The sequence below is a fragment of the Dama dama genome, chromosome 19, assembly GCF_033118175.1.
Source record: "Dama dama isolate Ldn47 chromosome 19, ASM3311817v1, whole genome shotgun sequence".
Taxonomy (NCBI): domain Eukaryota; kingdom Metazoa; phylum Chordata; class Mammalia; order Artiodactyla; family Cervidae; genus Dama; species Dama dama.
The window spans coordinates 3,390,299-3,410,720 of NC_083699.1; the positions used below are offsets into that span (position 1 = coordinate 3,390,299).

Consider the following 20,422-nt stretch of genomic DNA (forward strand, 5'->3'; position numbering starts at 1 on the left):
CGGAGGAGCCTGCTGTGTGGAGCACCCAATGCAAAGCAAAGTTGCCTGATGAGGTGGATGGCCCAAATGCATGGATAGCAGAGGAAGACAGAAAAGGAGAAAGAGGATGAAGAAGAGAAAGTGGGATCAAGAACCCAGAAGACACAAAGCCCCTAGCAATGGAGGCTGTACTGTCTGCAGACTGAAAAAAAAAAAGGAAGAAAAAAGGAGGAACATGAAACGAAGGACGATGACACCAAACAACAAAATGGTAGTGAACGCTTTATTTGTTGCATGAAACCAGTAAATTTGGGGGCATTTCCTCACGGTCCTCCCGCCCCTCGTTCCCCATATTCCCATGGTGATCAACTGCTTTATTCCATTTCCCATCTTTCTTCTTGTCCAGGCCTTCCTCTTTTTACATCCATGATCCTCAGTCTTGTCTCTGAAGGCCAAAAAGTTTTCCAAGTGTCAGAAAAATTCAGGATTTGGCAATCCTTGTAATAACTCACTGCCTTGCCTATTTTGACTCATTCATTTATTTAGATTCAAGTATTCTCAATCTACCTCCCAACCCCCAACCTAGGGAATTACATGTCTCTTTCATAACATGAATCAGTTCAAAAGGCCCTTTGTTAGAGGTTTGCATACAAATGGGAAACATCATATAAACAGTGAAAAAATATATCTTTTCAGGTTGTTGGATTTTCTCCTTAATGGTCTTTAAAAAAAGCAACTAGAAATCTTTCATTTAATAAATGCATGCACATATAAATATATAGAATAGTAACTGGAATGTGATATTTATCCTTGTAATGTTTCTCAAAAACATGATTTCAGCCAGAGTTTATCTCAGGTGGGCTGAGAACTGTCAGTCTGTTAAATTAATTCCAGAGTGTGGTTTATTTTCTTACTCTTAAAAAAATAAAAAGAATTTCCCTGCTAAGTTCAAACACCAATATCCAGAGAAGATGCCAGTCTTTATACACACTTATAAAAGTAGAACATGTGGTGTATGATACACTAGTACAAAGTCGTACAAATTAATACAAGTAAAATATATAAATTACAGTGACATTGAGGGAGAGTTCAGGTTTGTCTTGGGGTAATTCTTCTAGCAGTCATATTGCTGTAAAGAAAATGAAATAAGTATCAGATTCTGATCAGGCTAAACAAACAATGATGACATTTTAGTGCTTTAAATCTGTTTTAAGCAAACGTAAAGCCGACCAATCTCAGCTTCAGCAGGGGTTGGGCCAACAACAATGAGAGCTTGGACAATGCTCACAAAAAGTTTCCTAAACAAACCGGACCATTGTCCTTCCCAAGTAAAAGCTGAAGAAAGAGGCCTTGGAAAGTGCAGCTTACAGGGCCTGGCTGGTTTTTGTATGCTCAGGGTGGGTTTTTAACCTCAAGGATTTAAGAGATAATGTCATGGGACTTTTACGTTGGTGCCAACTCAATGTGGGCAACTTTTGAATTAAATGCTACATACAGAGTTGACCAATCTATACTAAAAGCCTTGCTCTTTGAAACTGTCTTTTGTCTTGCAAACAAATATAACAGATCTGACCTGCAGTGTCTGGGAAGAAGCCACCCCCATAGTCACTGGGAAACCCAGTAAGACTCTTGGCTCCCTTAACCCGGAAATGAGAGTCATTCTGCTAAACCACTGCAACAATTTTAGTCATTGACACATTACATTGTTGTTTAATCACTAAGTCGTGTTTGACTCTTCATGACCCCAGGGACTGTGGCCCGCCAGGCTCCTCTGTCCATGGGATTCTTGCCATGAGGCAACAGGACAGTGGGTTACCATTTCCTTCTCCAGGGGATCTTCCTGAGCTAGGGATCCTGCTCTGGCAGGCGGATACCTGTCCCCAAAATGCACCAGTGCTGAAGCACAATGGGGTCTCACCCAACTGTAGGAAACTCAAGGCTAAAGATAGGTTATATTATAGTAATCCCAAGAGCCTTCTTTGCCTCTGCCCAACCGTATTGCCTGGAAACAATTCCATATTGAAAGTTTTCCACTCTGCTGTTTTCTCGGAAATTTGGCAGGCTCCCAAAGCAATTATTAATCTTGCTGTATTTGCCTGATAAAGACATCTAGATTTTTATTTTAACTTCCCCTCAAAAATTATAGAAAGTTTCCATCTATTTACAGCAAAGCTTTTCATGATAGCCATGGGGTTTTCATTTTTCATTAGGTTTTGTCTTACTTTCAAAGAAAGTTAGGAAACCCCAAACCAGAGAAGTGAATGGTTAGGAAAATACAAATTAAGTAAGTTTCAGTTTTCCTAATCCTGCTTTACAGAACAAGACATAAAACAACCCTCCCCTTCCCCCAAATTCAACCAAAGCTGGACTTCCATCAGTTCGGTAATATATGTTTTTTTAGGAAAATAAAGAAACAAGAACTTTCCCCACTACTAACAAATGCATATTTCTTTTCCAAATCACATCCCCAGGGAACAAGCGCTTCCTGGTTTTCTTTGACAGTGAAAGGTTTTTAATAAGCTCTATTCAAAGGCTACTAGTGATTCTCTATCCTTAGCTACTGGGGCATTTTTTGTGACTCCTTATTAGGAAGAAACTGTAGAAAACCCAACAGAACATCAAGTCCTGCATACAGGTTAAGAGCAGGAGCCGTGGCCTTTGAAGCCTGTTGCTTCCTGACTAGGTGATTTTAGAAACATTGCTTAATCTCTGCATCATACGCTCTTCTGGAATAGGGGTTTAACGCGATGCCTAGGGCAATGGGTGATAGCAGTTACTTGCGTATACTAGTTGGGAATGTGACAGCAGGCAGAGAGAGGACATTTCTTTTGTGTCTGTGTAGCCAGAGCAGGAGTGGTGAAAGGGGTAATGGGTTAAATCCTGAAGGAGCACTGTGTCTATGGGCAACATTGTCTTATTTACACAGAGCCAACTGCAAAGAGCCAAGATAACCCAGGAACTGTGACTCTCAAGGAAGCTTACCCCTGAGAGCAAAGCCCAACGGGGGAAGGGATAGTTAGGGAGTGTGGGATCACTGTGTACACACTGTTATATTTACAATGGATAACCAACAAGGTCCTCCTGGATAGCACAAGGAACTCTGCCTCAGTGTTATAGGGCAACCTGGGTGGGAGGGGAGTCTAGGGGAGAATAGATACATGTGTATGTGTGACTGAGTCCCTTTGCTGTCAACCTGAATCATCCCAGCACTGTTAACTGGCTCTACCCCAGGATAAAATAAAAAGTTAAAAAAAACCCAACTGCTGTAAATGCTTTTCCACAAAAATGAGATAAACACTAGTAGGTAGAGCAGGGTTTAATTTTCGTCTTCTTTTCTCTCGGATGAAAACAACGGTGCATTTTTACACAGGTTCTTACCTGTTGGCGAGAGGAACAATAACCGCAGACACCTCCAAGCATTCCGTTTATTACTTGAATGAGACACAAGATGAATTCAATCCCACCAAGTGCCAAGAGGATCGAAAACAGAGAAACATTCCATTCCACTATATGCTTGGGTTCCACACATTTGGACCACATGGAGCTATCCAGAAGGTAGCTGTGGATAAAAAGAGAAACTTCTGACGCACAGCCACATCCAGTGGGGTGTCTCATAAACATACTTCTCATGCCGTGTTTTTTCATTTAGGAAAAAAAAAAGATTAATTCAACGCCTTATATCAGATGCTTCCAATCCAAGTCTTTCCACAGAATAAGGAATTTAGCCCAGATCTTGCTGCAATAATAGATAGAAAATTCAGCAAAGACTGTTGAATACTCAGTGTGAGTTAGACATGTAGACAAGTCTAAGGATACAAGAGCCTGAACTCTGTCCTGAAAAAGCATTTCTTAAGAGAAGAAATGATAGGCAATCTCAATGCAACCAGTACCCTGATCAGGTGTATGAAGTGTCAAAGGGTCACAGAGGAAGGACAGGAAACTTAGGCAAGGGAGAAGAGTTGCTTATGTATCTAATCCACAAGTCTGAACTCCATGAAGGTAGGAACTAGAGCTATTATTCATCATTGTCTGTTCAACCCCTAGACCAGTATCTGGCCCATAGTAAGTATTCAACACATTGGAAAAGGAACTGAGTGACAGAGAGCAATCTGAAGTCATTTTGTGAAATGTCAGCTGACCACCTGCTGCTGTCTAGCCACTAAGTCGTGTCCACCTCTTTTTCAACCCCATGGACTGCAGCCTGCCAGGTTCCTCTGTCCATGGGATTCTCCAGGCAAGAATACTGGAGTGGGTGGCCATTTTCTTCTCCAGGGGATCGAACCCACATCTCCCGCATTGTAGGCAGATTCTTTACCACTGAGCCAGCAGGGAAGCCTCAGCAAACCAGACTGGAGTCATTATCTGAATATATATATTTTCTTAATAAAATAGGATTCAATCATATGGGAAAATCTAGGATTGACTTAATTCCACTGAGAGATCTAGAATAATTCTTTCCTTGTAATGTCTTCCTACCACAACAGAACAAAGGGACTGAGGATTACAGACCTTATTTTGGAGTGGTTAATGGAGCCAATCAGAAATTCAATTTGATTGATGGAATTATGATTGATTATGAAAAAAATTCTGTCCTTCTGACACTGTATTTAACAAAAATCCATAATTTCAGGACACAATAGAAAAAAATTCTTTGGCTCCACTTGGCTATTAAGCAACTAACCACTGGCTTTTTATTTCCCATACTGAAGTCTCTAAAGAAGTTGAAATGAGGAATGACATAGAAACTGGAGGCTTCTTGCAGAAGTTGATTGGATCCATGAGAGGGGAGATAGAATAATCAGCTATAAACTTTCCTATAAGTTTATAGCTGATGAATCACCTCTCCTCGGATGAATCATAATGTTTTTAGCCGTGGGTTTGTTTGTTTTTGAATACAGGAGTAACCAGTTTTGAATACAGGAGTAACCAGTTTCTACCGGTTACTGAATTCATGTACATTCAGTATATTCAGAACAAAGCATGAAAAGTATGATCTGAAAATCATGATCAATAACAATTTTGAACATCAAAATTTCAAATTCCAGTGAACACTGTCTTCCTACCATTGGGCTGTACCTGTTGCAAAAGCTGTAATAAGAGGGCAGTGCTCACTCTGTCAGCTTTTGTGACAAATACTTTACATATAGTAACTTACTAACCTTCCTGACAACTGCCATTGGCTTTATTTTACAGATAAAATAACTGAGATGCAGAGAGCTCAGTTCACCTTTTCCTAATTACTGAGACAGTAAATACAGAGCTGGAATTGAACTCAGGATCTATCTAATCCATATTCGATAGATATGATATCTATTTAATACATATTTGACAGATAGACTGTGGGAAATTCTTAAGGAGATGGGAATACCAGACCACCTGACCTGCCTTTTGAGAAACCTGTATGCAGGTCAGGAAGCAACAGTTAGAACTGGACATGGAACAACAGACTGGTTCCAAATAGGAAAAGGAGTATGTCAAGGCTGTATATTGTCACCCTGCTTATTTAACTTATATGCAGAGTACGTCATGAGAAACGCTGGGCTGAAGGAAACACAAGCTGGAATCAAGATTGCTGGGAGAAATATCCATAACCACATATATGCAGATGACACCACCCTTATGGCAGAAAGTGAAGAGGAACTAAAAAGCCTCTTGATGAAAGTGAAAGGGGAGAGTGAAAAAGTTGGCTTAAAGCTCAACATTCAGAAAACTAAGATCATGGCATCCGGTCCCATCACGTCATGGCAAATAGATGGGGAAACAGTGGAAATAGTGACTGACTTTATTTTAGGGGGCTCCAAAATCACTGTAGATGGTGACTGCAGCCATGAAATTAAAAGATGCTTGCTTCTTGGAAGCAACCTAGACAGCATATTGAAAAGCAGAGACATTACCTTGCCAACAAAGGTCCGTCTAGTCAAGGCTATGGTTTTCCAGTGGTCATGTATGGATGTGAGAGTTGGACTATAAAGAAAGCTGAGCACTGAAGAATTGATGCTTTTGAACTGTGGTGTTGGAGAAGACTCTTGAGAGTCCCTTGGACTGCAAGGAGATCCAACCAGTCCATCCTAAAGGAGATCAGTCCTGAATATTCACTGGAAGGACCGATGCTGAAGCTGAAACTCCAGTACTTTGGCCACCTTATGTGAAGAACTGACTCAGTGGAAAAGACCCTGACGCTGGGAAATATTGAGGGCAGGAGGAGAATGGGATGACAGAGGATGAGATGCTTGGATGGCATCACCGACACAATGGACATGGGTTTGGGTGGACTCCAGGAGTTGGTGATGGACAGGGAGGCCTGGCGTGCTGTGGTTCATGGAGTCGCAAAGTCAGAAACGACTGAGCGACTGAATTGAACTGAACTGAATCCATATTCATGATCTTAAGATATCACTCCATGCCACAAAATTCATGAGAGACAAAACATTCTTGAAAGTATACAGGCAATTCAAATTCATGATTCATATTATTTTCACTCATTAATCTCATGACTAAACCTTTCAAAATTCAGTATGTCATTCATTTATCATTATGTACATCAGTTTCTATCAGCTATTTCTGTCCTTTTCTCAATAATAGATAAGAAATACAGTATCAGCATAAAACAGTGGAGCCACTTGGATTTTCCCAGTGTTAAAGTCATGAATAAAAAAAAAAGTCATGAATAAGATCTGTTTTATACAGCCTGACCACTTTGAATAAAGGGTGTATTATACATAATTGCTATGTTACATGTGAGTGTGTGCGTGTTGGTAGTATGATTGACCCTGGACTTTGCTTAAATGCATATGGTTCTCACTGGTGCTATATAGGATTCCATAAGATTTTCTCATAAAATAGTAGAATCAGACAATTGCTCTGGTATAGTATACACACTATACAAGCACAGACTATAGCTAGGCTGCCTGGGTTCAAATCCTGACTGCCACATCTTACCAGTGTGACTTTGGATAAGTTACCTGATCTCCCTGGGCCTCCATAAAATTTCTCTGTAAAATGGGAGCAACAGTGGAAGCCCCCTTACATGTCATCAAGAGGACTGAGCCAGTGAATCCATTAAAGAGCTTCTCTGGGTCAGAGACTGGGAATCCATCCTCTGATACCCATTGCCTGAATTGTCCCCCAAGTCAGTGAGAATAAACCTGGCAAGAGGATGGATGAATGAATGGTTGATGCCTTTTGAGTCTGACGGGTTTACCACTGTACGGACGTGGTGGATAAGAACGTGCAGCCTTCTAGGGTACAATCACTTACTCTCCCTCCGTGTTGGCAAAGGTGTAGTTCCACTGGCCACTGGCATCCATGCATCTTGGTCCTTCCTCTAAGCCCAGCGCGGCCACAATGACACAGTAGCCAGAGCCGGCAATCCCAAGGAGTGCGGCCAGTATAGAAGACAGCATCTAGGGGAGGGAGGGCCACCAGAAGTGAGGCACGGAACATCACAGCTGCGCCTTAGGGACCACTTCCCCACCAGCGCGGGGAGACCTACCGCGCATCTCTTGCCACAGTTTTCGTGGCCACAACAGCCGCAGCAGTCTTCCTGGTCCAGCCCGATGAAGGTGAATGCCGGCACGAACATCTGGTTAGAAAGCATGCAGACTGAAATCACTGACTTTCCCCAGGTCCATAAGGGTCAGTCAATCTAAGCCTCTTTTGGTAAAGCATTTTTCTTTCCGATATTGCTGAAAGTCTTTGGGTTAGGCTGACCAAATATCTCAGAGAACATAAACTCTGAGGAGAAGAGAAAAACCTTCAAAGTGTAATATCTGATTATTTTTATGTAGTGTGTCCCATTAGGTAGGGTCAGGATGTAGCATGGGGGGGGGTGGGTAAAATAATAACCCATAAATGTGTTAATTCCATAAGAGTTCATAACATAGTTCCAGATGCAAACTGTTTGGAAAATATTAAACCCTGTCTTTAAATCTGTTTGTTGGTTGGTTTGTTTGCCCTTGGAAGATAACAGCAAAACTTTGAGAGAATAACTAAAATTTTTTTTATAAACAAGACAGAGGAAAACTCAGTACAGGTGCACTGCTTCATTGAAGACACCATGGCATGACTGTAACGTCACAATAAAGCTCTTAAAATGAGTTTGAAATCCTTTGAGTTCAAGATCAAAAGAAGTTTAAACAGGCAAGGTATTGTATTGAAGACAAATGGTTATGAAATTAACTATACCTCAATGAAACAAAACAAGACAAAAACTGACCTGAGAACTCGTGGGAGAAAGAAAAACAAGTGATTATGTTAGCATGATAGTAATGCTTAAATTCAAAGCAGATTTGCCATACCAGAGTTAGTGTATTAAGTTTAAATATCATTTACTTGACTAAGAAAAATATTCTGTATGGTATTAGCAGTTCCATAAAACTTCTCTTCAAAAAATTCACAATCCCAGTATTTCAAAGTGGCAAACCCAAGTTTGTCCACATTCTTTCCAGGCTATGGTCAAAGCTAATACTTTCAGTTCCCAGGTTGGCAGGCAAATTCCTCTCACTTCACTTAAAAACAAACCTTGGAAAAAACAACACATTCCACTGTTAGCTTCAGACCGTGATTTGCTGCTAACTGAAGGATTTTCCCTAAACGCCACACCCCAGGCTTACATAAAGGAGAAAATTTATAGTCCTTTATAAACAGCAGCGCTCTCACAATTCATTATTTTTCCCTGTCACAGATGCTTGAGAACAAAACAGCAAAGAATTTGTATCCAAAACTCTGTTGATTTGGACAGAGAACTCTCGGACTCCTCCCTGTTTCCCAGAGCGGATGTGAAATGGGTGCCGGCCCCAGGACTAGAAACTCTAGAGGTTCTCAGATCTGATTGAAGAGCTAGTCTCTGCTCCTAGCTGTCAAGTAAGAGAATTTAGCAAAAAGGTAGTTGAAATGGGGATTTTGTAAACCAACCTCTAGTAAAATGAATACCCTATCCCTATCTCAACATTCCTTGATAAGTTTTCAAAATAAGAATGAACAAAAGTCCTGGATTTGGAAACATGCCTGATAGGAAACTTTCCATGAAAACATCTCATCTAACAGGAAAGAACATTTTTTTCGAGGCTGTAATGATTTCTGAACGACTTACCAGCAAGCCCCCTCCCAGGATACCGGAGAAGAACCACACGAAGCGGCTGAGAAGGTTCTCAGAAGCATACCTGGTTTCCCCATTAGGGAAGTAAAGCAAAATATTGGCAACAATGCAGAGGGTGGCGAGCCACGCCAGCGAGTGTCCGAGGCATCGCGCGCATCTCCCGTAGCACATGGTGCTGGAGTTTCTTTTCCCCCCGCTTTACTCCGAGACTTGGCTCAGTGACGGCCCTGGTCCGATGAGAGCGTGCCCCGCCTGCAGGAGGAAGCAAACACAGTTCTCAGCCCATTCCTGCGAACTCTTAAATACTCTGATTCTTAGTCACCACCGGTGGATGAGGTACTTGGTTCTCATTGGTCCCGACTGCAGGAGGTTGGGGTGGTGGGAGGGAGAGAATGTCCCGCCCTCCAGATGAAATCCTTGGGACGAGCGAAGCCAGGGTCAGGAGCTGAGACACAGCCTCTGTTACCGGCGAGAGAGATGATTCATCCTCCACAAGGAATTCACTGTGTCACTCCTTCACAGGATTTAAAATAAAAAAAAACCCACAGGAAAGTCTAATTCAACTTCCCAGTCAATGCCCAGCGCCCACCGTTTCGCAGCGCTGGTGGAGGCTGCCCGTCTGCTCCGCGCAGCTCCTGGACGGCTTCCAGGCTGAGGGCTTCCTCAGCTTCCACCTCTGCGCTGATTTAATCTGAGACCTGAAGCGGTCTCCGGAGTTGGAAGCTCGCGTCCCTGTCTGCTAAAGGGTGTAGGAGCCATCACTCACAGATTTAAGGAGGCCGTTGGGAAAAGGACAGGGCTGCCTTCTTTCCTCTGCCTCTGATGTGCTCGGCAGGACCGCGCCTGCTGTCCCGCCTTCCCGGACATCTGGCACCCACACAAAGGTGGCATTCGTCAACACAAAGGGCTCAGACGCCTTTTTATTCCCGAGTATTGCTCTCAGGCGGAGCGAGGCCAGCATGGGCCGAGGGAGACCTAGAGCCTGGGAAAAGAATAAAAAAAGAAGAAAGAAAGAAAGAAAAACAAAGGATCAGAAGAGAACGGGACTTGGCAAGCGGAGTGGGGAAGCGAGATTGGGAGAGTCTGGGATTACTGAGAGAAGAGGGCACAGGGCAAGTGGTGGTCTGCCAGCCGGATCCCAAGATGAGCTTTTGCAGGCCTGAAAGCACGTTAGACTAACTTTCTGGTCTGATTATCTTACAGAAGGAGGGATTGGATTCTGAATAGGTCTAGCCCTTGAATAGCAGGTGGCTCTGGCCAGGTGGGTAAGGGGAGGACTGATTGGCTAAGTGGGGCCAGGACTGGATGGACTGCATCACCAGGGCAAAATAGTGAATACAAAATAGAAGCCAAAGGCCAAGATGAGGGGTTGTTAGTTCACAAGAGGAGAGTGAGGAACTTCCCTGGGGGTCCAGTGGCTAAGACTCCATGTTCCCAATGTAGGGGGCCTGGGTGCAATCCCTGGTCAGGGAACTGGATCCCACATGCTGCAACCAAAGATGCTTCGTGTTGCAGCTAAGACCTGGTGCAGCCAAATAAATAATTTAAAAAAAAAAAAAAAAAGAGGAAGGTGAACCCAGCTGATGAATCTAGAAGCTCAGGCTGAGGCCAAGGTTTAAAGGATTTGGACCAGATCTAGAGGGCAGAACACATGTCAAAATTGAGGAGCCAGCTGGTGTTAATGACATGGGATCCAGACTGGGAGAAGGATCCAAGAGGAAGCATGGCCTGCGCATACTGGAAAGGGTGAATATTCAGACTGGCCTAAGAAAGAGATGGATGGAAAACTGAGTGCAGACAGGGAGGCCCAGAATCACCCAGCTGCTCAGGGATAGGGAGGCAGGTCTTTGTGTAAGACCATCACAGGACTTCCCTGGTGGTCCAGGGCTAAAGAATCCACCTTCCAATGCAGGAGATGCAGGTTTGAGCTGCGGTTGGAGAACTAGGATCCCATATGCTGTCGGGCAATGAAGCCTGCGGGAAGGCTAGAGAAGCCTGCATACCACCACGAAAGCCCGGCACAGCCAAATTAAATCAAATAAATGAATAAAGCAGAAGGAGCATTAAAAAAGAAAATAAGAACATCCCTCCATCACCACCTGGTATCCAACAACCAGGCATGGATGCCCTCTGTCATGGCTTTAGGTCCTACTGGGGATGAAATCCACAGGGGTCAGAATATGGGGTGGTAGTGCAGGTGAGTGACTGGGTCCTTTGCTGAGGCATCATCGTTCTAACTCTCCGCTCTGCAGATCTAGCCCACCTGTGGCCACAAAGGAGGTGAGCGACCCTTTGATGACTTTGCCTCCATGTGCTTAGATCCCCTTCCTCCTTCTCCCCCAACCCTTACAGTCAGCAGAGCCAGGAGAGGAGAGCAGGGGGCTTGGAAAGAGAAAATCTGGGATGACAGCCCAGCTCTGCTCTCTGCCAGCTTTGACGATCAGGCGAGTCACTTATATTCCTGGGACTCTGTGTTTCCTGCTCTCTGAGATAAAGGGCAGAACTCAATTGGTGGTTCTTAAGTTTTTGAGTCTTGTAATGATAAGGACTCTCCCCAGAAAAAGAAATATACATTTATTATGCAAATATGCATTTGCAAAGAGTCAGAGATGACTGAATGACTAACACACACACATTTTTCACTCCATTCCTGGGGATTCATGGACTCCTTGAAGCCCATTAGTGGATCCTGCCCCACATTTCCCAAGATGTGGCCTGTTCAGAGATCACTTGCATGTCAGACACATATTCCGGTCCCTCGCTGGACATGCCGAACAGCAGTTTGTCAGTGTGAGGGTTAAAGGACTGATGCTGAAGTCAAAGCTCCAATTCTTTGGCCACCTGGTGCAAAGAACCAACTCATTGAAAAAGGCCCTGATGCTGGGAAAAATTGAGAACAGGAGGAGAAGGGGGCGACAGAGAATGAGATGGTTGGATGGCATCACCGACTCAACAGACATGAGTTTGAGTAAACTCCGGGAGATGGTGATGGACAGGGAAGTCTGACATGCTGCCATCCATGGGGTTCAAAGGGTCCCCAACTTAGCAACTGAACAACAAGGGTTGGGGCCAGTCATCTGCATGTTTTACAAACATTTCAAGTGGATCTTGTGTTCACTCCATAAGATTTGGGGATCACTGGTCCGGTCCACAGCCCAGGTTAAGTATCATTTGTGTTATGTTGGGAAGAACCCATGGAGGAGGGCATGGCAACGCACTTCAGTATTTTTGCCTGGAGAATTCCATGCACAGAGGAATTCCATGCCTGGCGGGGTACAGTCCATGGGGCCGCAGAGAGTCAGACATGACTGAACAACAATACTTTCTTTTTTTAAGGCCATTGTCACTTCCAACGGCTTCTCAGCTCTACCAGAGAGTGCCTTTATGAACTGTGGGGACATGTCACAATTCATTATAGGCACTTTCAGGCTCAAGCTGACAAAATTATCCTGTAATATGGAGTCCCTTTCCCCTGCCCACCCTCTGTTTCTATCCCTCTGTGGGTAACCTAAAGCAGGGTCTTTTCTGGCTTGAATTTTTGGTTTAAGACCAGATATGGTTTTCTAGACAATTCCTTCAACCACTTGGCTCTGGTCCTGGCCAGACATTGCCCCAGAGATGACCCTGGCCTTCCTCTTGGCTGTGAACCCTCAGTTTCCTGTGCAGAACTGTCATCGTCCTGGGTTTCTTTCTACTCTCCAACCCCCATCCATAGCTCTCCCACCAACTCTGCCTTCCTGTCTTCCTTGTTCTGAGCCTTATCTTCTTTTGGAGCTTCAGGCTGTAGGATTCTACTCATACATCCCCTCACGGAGGCCAGATGTGTGCACATATCACATACCCCTGTTCTGTTGTCATCCTTGAAATTATTCTGTGTGTTCACTCATTTCCTTTCTTCTTTCTCCCCCCTCCTCCCCTCTGACTGTGAAACCCTTTCTGCCTTGTCCACTGTTGTTCCCCCAGGGCCTGGTGAGCAGTAGGTGCTCCATAAATTTTTACTGAAAGTTGAATGAATAAAGTAATGAACCGATGATGACCTCTCAAGCCTATTCTTAGCAGGATGGTGCTCCAGTCCCTCCACCCTCAACTCTGTTTTCCTCCCTTTGAGCACACGGTCTCACTCCGGAGTTTTAGAGTCCGCGGTACTGCTCCTTGATCCTGACACTGCCTGGCTATTTGATTTGGGGTGCGTTATCAACAATCCCGCACCTCATTTTCTGTCATTCATGGGTTCACCAGTGTTTATTGAGCTACTACTATGTCTTCCAAGTGCTGGGGATGTGGCAATAAACAAAACTTCCTGCTCTTAAGGAGAGTGCAATCTATCAGCAGGAGAGAGCGCATTAAAAAAAATAGCACTTTAAAAAATGTATTGTGTACTGGTGATGAGTGCAGGAAAGGGGAATGACTGGGTGAGGAAGAGGGCCTCTGAGTCAGGATAATAACAGAACCTACATCACAGAGTTGCCATGTGTGAAGTGAGTCACTGTGTCTAAGGCACGAAGCACCTGGCATTTAACAATCACTCCATAAATGTTACTTATTATTGCTCTTCTCATCTACTCTGCACTCTCCCGGGCAGGATGTCTGTACTCCATTTATGATTCCTTATATCTCCGTCCCTGGGATTCCATCACTCCAATATATACTAGATCCCTTTATTATTTTTTGTGACTAATTTTTAAATACTGGAGTTCCCACAGATATTTAAAAGCTCACTTTTATCTCCCTCATTTACTCGGGAATCAGCGCCATCCCATGAATACCTTTGGAAAGAGTGTTTTACTGCACTACAAGGACGGCCAGTCTCCAAACACCGGAGCTGGTTCTCAACCTCACGTCTTATGTGTGCCGCCCCCCCCCCCCCCCCCCCGCTGCCGGAGAGGCCCTGTTCTTCCATCCTGCCCTGGTCCGTCCCCCTCGGCTTTGTTCCCTAGACAAAGCTAGTGAAGTCATCACGTTTCCGTGACACCGCCCATCACATCCCTGCCTGCCTCCCAGACCAGCTCATCCCTCCTACCTTGTCCTTGAACACACCCCACTGGGTACCAGTCAGGCCACAGTGCATTAATGCGCACAGTCAGCCGCCTGCCGAGCCGCACCGGGGTCCCAGAGAGCAGGCTGTCTTTTCTTCTTTGAGGGCTCAACATCTATCACAGTCAGGCATTTAGTTGGGTCCCAATAAAGATCTGCTAAGTTTTGTTCAAGTACACAGACAAGTTGAATCTGCTCAGTTCTAAGATGATTTGCTTTTAAGCAATGCCCGAAGGTCCTATGAAAAGTTGGGCAAAGTTGGCGTTTGTTATACTTAAGGTCCTGAAATTCCTCTTTTGCCCGTCATGCACATGAGCAGTTGTCATCTGCCTCTTACAGTGAGTCTCCTGACTATTTGCTCTGTGTAACATACCTTCAAGAATAATTCCAGGGAAAATTGCTTTTGATTATATCAAGATAATAGCAGTGTAAGCATGGGTTGTAATGTTGGAAGAAGCCTCGATAGAGTGAATGGTTCAGCTTCCACCCCGTCACAGAATCTTTATGGTCATTTTATAATTAAATCCACAAGGGTTAAATTTTATAGTTAAATCCACGAGACTCTTCCCAATGTCATCCAACTAGTGGCCAATAGAAAGGAGTTACGTTTAAGAACTAATATCGGTGATCGATGATTTTATGTGGTTGTGGGATTCTAAGAGGAAGATCTGAACTCAGATCTCTTACCTTTTGGTTGCTTTCTGCCACATGTATTTTGCCTTTCCTGTTGGAAAAGCGCTGGATTCTCAGTCATTTGACCCTTGAGAAACATAACCATTCGTACATAGTAACCATACTCACAGTTTTTTATTTCTGGGATTTTTGCCTCCCCTGCCACTTTGTTTTTTGATATTTATTTATTTGACCTGCTCTGAGTCTTAGTTACAGCACGTGGGATATTTGATCTTCATTGCAGCATGTGGGATCTTTAGTGGCAGTATGTGGGAGCTGGTTCCCTGAGTCAGGGGTCAAACCCAGACTCTCTGCCTTGGGAGCACAGAGTCTTAGCCTCTGGACCACCAGGGAAGTCCCTAGAGCTTTTTTGATTATAAGTAACAGAAGCCAGTTCCCGCTTCTTTAACTCAAGGGACATTAGTTGTGAATTCCAAGGTAGGGATGTAGCTAGGATGATGAAACTATGGACAAGGAGAACCAAACTCTGTAGGAAATCCAGGATGTCCTTCTTACTCTCTGTCTTATGTCTTTGACTCTTCTGTTTATAACTTTATTCTTTGTAATGAAAGAAAAGAATTCTTTTCTCTGTTGCGTGAAAAAGTATGGCTACTGACAATACCCAAGTTTACAGTTTTTCCTCTGTTCGAGAGACCCTCCCAACTCCAGGTTCTGAGGGAACGGAGCAGCTGCACTGGGCAAGACTGGACTGTGACACGCGCCCGTGGCTGGGGGGCCTGAACAATGTGGTGGCCAGGGGCCCGCTCTGCAGCGGGCTGATGGGGGAGCAGGCATCCTCAGGAAGAGGCGAGAGCTGGGGCAGGTGGAGAAGCCAGGCGCTGTTCTGCATGTGAAACTGTAAGCAGGGTACACGACCACAGTGAGAGGCAGGCAGAGAGCGGGAGCAGCGGTGAGCCATCTCGGATGAGGATGTGGAGAAAAGGGGACTTTACCCTGATGGGATTATAGACTATGGAAAACTGTATGGCAGTCCCTCAAAGAATTAAATATAGAACTACTATATGATCCAACAATTCCATTCCTAGGTATATATCTGAAGAAAATGAAAACACTAACTCAAAAAGATTCATGCACCCCAATGTTTATAGCAGCATTATTTAAAATTGCCAAGATCTGGATTCAATCTAAGTGTCCATCAACAGATAAATGGATAAAGATGTATTCACACACACACACACACACACATGTATACACATATACATATATATATATATATATATACACATATATAAATATTACTCAGCCATACAAAGGAGTGAAATTCTGCCATTTTCAATGATACAGATGGACCTAGAGAGTAATATACTTGGTGAAAAAAGTCAAACAGAAAGACAAATACTCTATGTTATCACTGTGGAAATCTAAATATAAAACAAATGGAAATGCAAACAAAAAAAAAAAATAAGCTTCTTGGCCCAGGATTAAACTAGGATTTACCTTTACCCTCATCCGTTTCCTCCTCAATACCCTCATCCTCATCTGGTAGTTTTAGTTCAACATCTCACAGCCATCATCTTGCCCCCTCATTGAGCCAGGGAATCTCCTTGGCCTCACAGACATTTTCAGACAAGACACCTCCTGGGATGCCTCATCCATGCTCTGAAGCCCAAGATGTGGATCTGGCTCTTCCTTCTTGGAGGCTGGCTGCTCCGGAAAGGGATGAGTGAGCCGAAGGTTCAGAGCATGCCTGTGAAACCAGCGCACAAAAACTTTTAGGGAAAAGTTTTCTGATCTGAGTGTCATTTCTTGTGGTTTGTAATAGAGCCTGCTGTGTGAGATGGTAAGGAGAGACCGAGTGGGTCTCAATGGGCTGTGGGTATCTGAAACCAAACACCCTGATTTAGCCCAAAGGGAACAAGGACTCTCTTAAGGTGGGACCAGGACTCTGCATTGTAAGAAAGCTCCCCAAGAGAGTCTAACGCACAGCCTAAGTTTAAATCCACTGATGCAGGTGGCCCAACTTTCTAGTCATTTTAGAAATGAGGCCATCGAGATCCAGAAGGTTTCATTTCAGTTCAGAAGAAAAGCCATCGATAATTAAAACAAAAACAAGCCCTCAGCAGTGAACTTAAGTGATGAACTCATCTGTTTGTGCGTGAATGAATTCATTTTGCACCTGGTCAACCGGGCGATTCCCTTTGTGGTTTTTTTTTTTTTAATCTTCCCCAGATCCCAGTTGCCTTTGGGGAGAATGAGAGAAACTATTATCCAGTTACTGTGCATTATTAGAGGAAGGAGGGAGGGACAATTAAACACCAGGCAGACATGCGCCCGTCTTCTCAGGCTATAACTGAACTTTACAGCCGTCAAGGACTCCACAGGTGAAGGGCTGAGCCTCGTCAGGGTTGCGATGCAGCCTGAGGTCACACGGCTGGGGAGTGACACGCTCTGGACTCCTCCTGCCCAGGAGCTCATGACTCAGACACTCATGCTCTTCCCTCCACACGCTGGGCTTCTCTCTATTATTTCACCACACCCTTTCCAGTGAAAAATGTTGACCAGATTTGAGAGCTTTTTACTCGGCATTTGTGAATAACATAATTCCCAGACATTAATTGTTTGGGTTCTACTTGAATTAGATAAATGATTTTGAAGTTCACTTGGAATAAATTAGGAGTATGGGATTAACAGATACATACTACTGTATATAAAATAGTTAAACAATAAGGATGATAGCACAGGGAACTATATCCAGTATCTTATAATAACCTATAATGGAAAAGAATTTTTAAAAAGAATACAGCTATATACATACATGCATGAGTGTGTGTTAAGTCACTTCAGTCACAGCCGACTCTTTGTGACCCCATGGACTGTAGCCCATCAGACTCCTCTGTCCATGGGATTCTCCAGGCAAGAATACTGGAGTGGGTTGCCATGCCCTCCTCCAGGGGATCTTCCCAACCCAGGGATCAAACCCACATCTCTTATGTCTCCTGCATTGGCAGGTGGGTTCTATATCACTAGAGCCACCTGGGAAAGCCATATACATATATATGTATAGCTAAATCACTTTGTTATACACTTGAAACTAATTCAATATTGTAAATCAATTAGACCTTAATTAAAAAATAAACAAAATTTTAAAATCAAGGTAACTTGATGTTTTCAAATGAGAAGACTCTCCACCAACGTGGATTGTTTGGGCATAACCCTGGTAGACAGCATAGAATGAAGGTTAGAGCCGGTATTTCATGAACTTGGCTTTGTTTATCAACAATCAAGATATGTGGACCATTAATAGTTAAAAATTAATGGTGCACATATCATGAAGAAGAAGGTGGAAAAGTAGAAGCAGTGACAGATTTTATTTTCTTGGACTCCAAAACTACTGTGAACAATGACTGCAGCCATGAAATTAAAAGATGCTTGCTCCTTGGAAGGAAAGCTGTGACAAACCTCAACAGTGTATTAAAGGCAAAGACATCACTTTGCCGGCAAAGGTCCATATAGTCAAAGCCATGGTTTTTCTAGTAGTTAAGTATGGATGTGAGAGTTGGACCATAAAGAAGGCTGAGCACCAAAGAATTGATGTTTTTGAACTGTAGTGCTGGAGGTGACTCTTGGGAGTCCTTTAGACTGCAAGGAGATCAAGCTAATCAATCCTAAAGGAAATCAACCCCGAATATTCATTGGAAGGACAGATGCTGAAGCTGAAGCTCTAATACTTTGGCCACTTGATGTCAAAGAGCTGACTCACTGGGAAAGATCCTTATGCTGGGAAAGATTTAAGGCAAAAGGAGAAGAGGGTGGCAGAGGATGAGATGGTTAGATAGCATCATCTACTCAACGGACATGAATTTCAGCAAACTCCAGGAGACAGTGAAAGCGTGGCATGCTGCAGTTCATGGGGTCGTAGAGTTGGACACGACTTAGCTACTTAACAACAATAACAGTAGGTAAAAATAAGAATAATTTATTTATTTTTCTAGATTCAGTATAGGAGAGAAGTAATAAAACCTGTTTTCATTTCCTTAACCCTGGTCTAACATTTAAAGGATTTCCCCACTGGCCCTTTGAGCTTATATTAAAAAAAATACATATTTGCCTTTCATTTTTCCAGAAAGGTTGGGGTGGAACCCTCTCCCCTCCTTTCCTGTCATTTAAAATTCAGCCCAGTGGAGCTTCTGTCAGGTAGCAGTAGAAGACCACACAAGAGAAGCCAAGGGAGGCTGGCTCTGAGCTGATTTTTAGGCATCACTTTCCAGAGGTCCCTGGCGACAGCAGAGCTTGTATGTGTGTGTGTGGTTGAACTCTGAATTAAAAACACTCCTGTTGTTCAGTTTTCAGTCATTACTGTGACTTCAGCACGCTCTGAGACAGACTGAAGCATAAATAAGAGGCAACGTGAACTTTCTCCAAGTAACCTTTCCAAGTTGGTGAGTTAATCCTCCACCTAGCCCTCACAGGCTTCACTCTCAGTCAAACTGGTTTTGAGGCTGTCAGTCAAATGCCAGCATGGCACAATTCCCACCGATACTCAACGAGCTGAAAACCTGGGTTACTGTGGATTTTGCCCTAGGGAATTTTACCCAGAATAGAAGACTTGGGGGATGTGTGTGTGTGTGTGTGTGTGTGTGTGTGTGAGAGAGAGAGAGACAGACAGACAGACAGACAGACAGACAGACAGATTCAAAGAAACCTAACAGACTTCCTTGGATCCAAGGCTCAGTTCTGGCCAAAGTGGATGCTGACCTTACTAACTCCCTGTTCATAGTCTCCATCTGGCCCAAAGCAGGAGAACTGAAGTCTGAGTTAGCATGATCCCAGGATCTAGTACAAACACCACGCCTCAGATTTCCTTCCCAGAAAGGGAGCTGAGACTCTAAATTAGCTGAATCACCTAGTAACAACTCCCTTCATTGTCTTACCTTACGAAAGCACAGTCATGCACCACGGGAACCCTGCTGGGAAATTCATTCTGTTTTCAAGTTAAACCGTTAGCCTGACCTATTTCAAATGACTAAAAGATTCTTTAGAGAGTCATGGTTTTTCAACAAGGCCTTCACAGTGATTCAGAAATTACTTTTTCAGACCTAAACGGTGAGGAGAACTTGAGTAAAAATTGCAAAGGGCCTGAAATACCAAATTGAAAGATAAAAATCATGCAGAATATTTCTCTGTTTTTAAGATTAAAAAAAAAATTTTTTTTGATGTGGACCATTTTTAATGTATTTATTAAATGTGTCATGATATTACTTCTGTTGTTTATGTTTTGTTTTGGGGCATGAAGCATGTGGGATTTTAGCTTCCTGACCTAGGATTGAACCTATAAAGTCCTACTCTGGAAGGTGAAGTCTTAACCATTGGACCACCAGGGAAGTCCCCCTGTCTGGAGTATTTTTAATGCATTTGCTCCTTGCCTAATAAAAACCAAATAAGCTCCTTTGTGAGAGCCTTCAGGATCGCTGTCTCTCTGAGTCATTAAATCAGGAATCTGGGCTAGAGATGCCAGCTGTCAAGAAGACGTTATTAAAAGCCGGCGTAGGATGTGGAACTTCTGCTCTCCTTGCATCTGCCTTTGCAGAAGTGGTTCTGGCTGCTCTCCTCCCCGCGGACGAGAGCACAGGGGTGCATGGTTACGGGACCTTGTCTCTCTTGACTGCCTCCTCCTCCAGT

At 43.7% G+C, this 20,422-nt stretch overlaps 1 protein-coding gene across 2 annotated transcripts; it reads right to left on the bottom strand.

Annotated features, from left to right (window-relative positions):
• Positions 1-248: 248 nt before the first annotated feature.
• On the bottom strand, positions 249-9,357 carry TM4SF1 (transmembrane 4 L six family member 1). 2 transcript variants are annotated; one of them, XM_061168084.1, is made up of 6 exons: positions 9,071-9,357; positions 7,472-7,561; positions 7,237-7,382; positions 3,358-3,538; positions 1,050-1,108; positions 249-424 (listed from the first exon to the last, which is right to left on the bottom strand). In XM_061168084.1, exons 1-5 carry the CDS (start codon positions 9,245-9,247, stop codon positions 1,094-1,096), a joined length of 609 nt encoding a protein of 202 aa, XP_061024067.1. In that variant the 5' UTR covers positions 9,248-9,357; the 3' UTR covers positions 249-424; positions 1,050-1,093. The 2 variants fall into 2 exon arrangements, with proteins under 2 accessions (XP_061024067.1, XP_061024066.1); XM_061168083.1 differs by having other exon boundaries at positions 249-1,108.
• Positions 9,358-20,422: the final 11,065 nt, after the last annotated feature.

Excerpts from the sequence above, each read along its gene's own strand:
- TM4SF1 (XM_061168084.1), bottom strand. The coding sequence starts at position 9,247 with ATGTGCTACGGGAGATGCGCGCGATGCCTCGGACACTCGCTGGCGTGG. Across the intron at positions 7,562-9,070 it reads TCCTGGGAGGGGGCTTGCTG|ATGTTCGTGCCGGCATTCAC; the intron begins GTAAGTCGTTCA and ends CTTTCTAACCAG. Across the intron at positions 7,383-7,471 it reads ACTGTGGCAAGAGATGCGCG|ATGCTGTCTTCTATACTGGC; the intron begins GTAGGTCTCCCC and ends TCCCTCCCCTAG.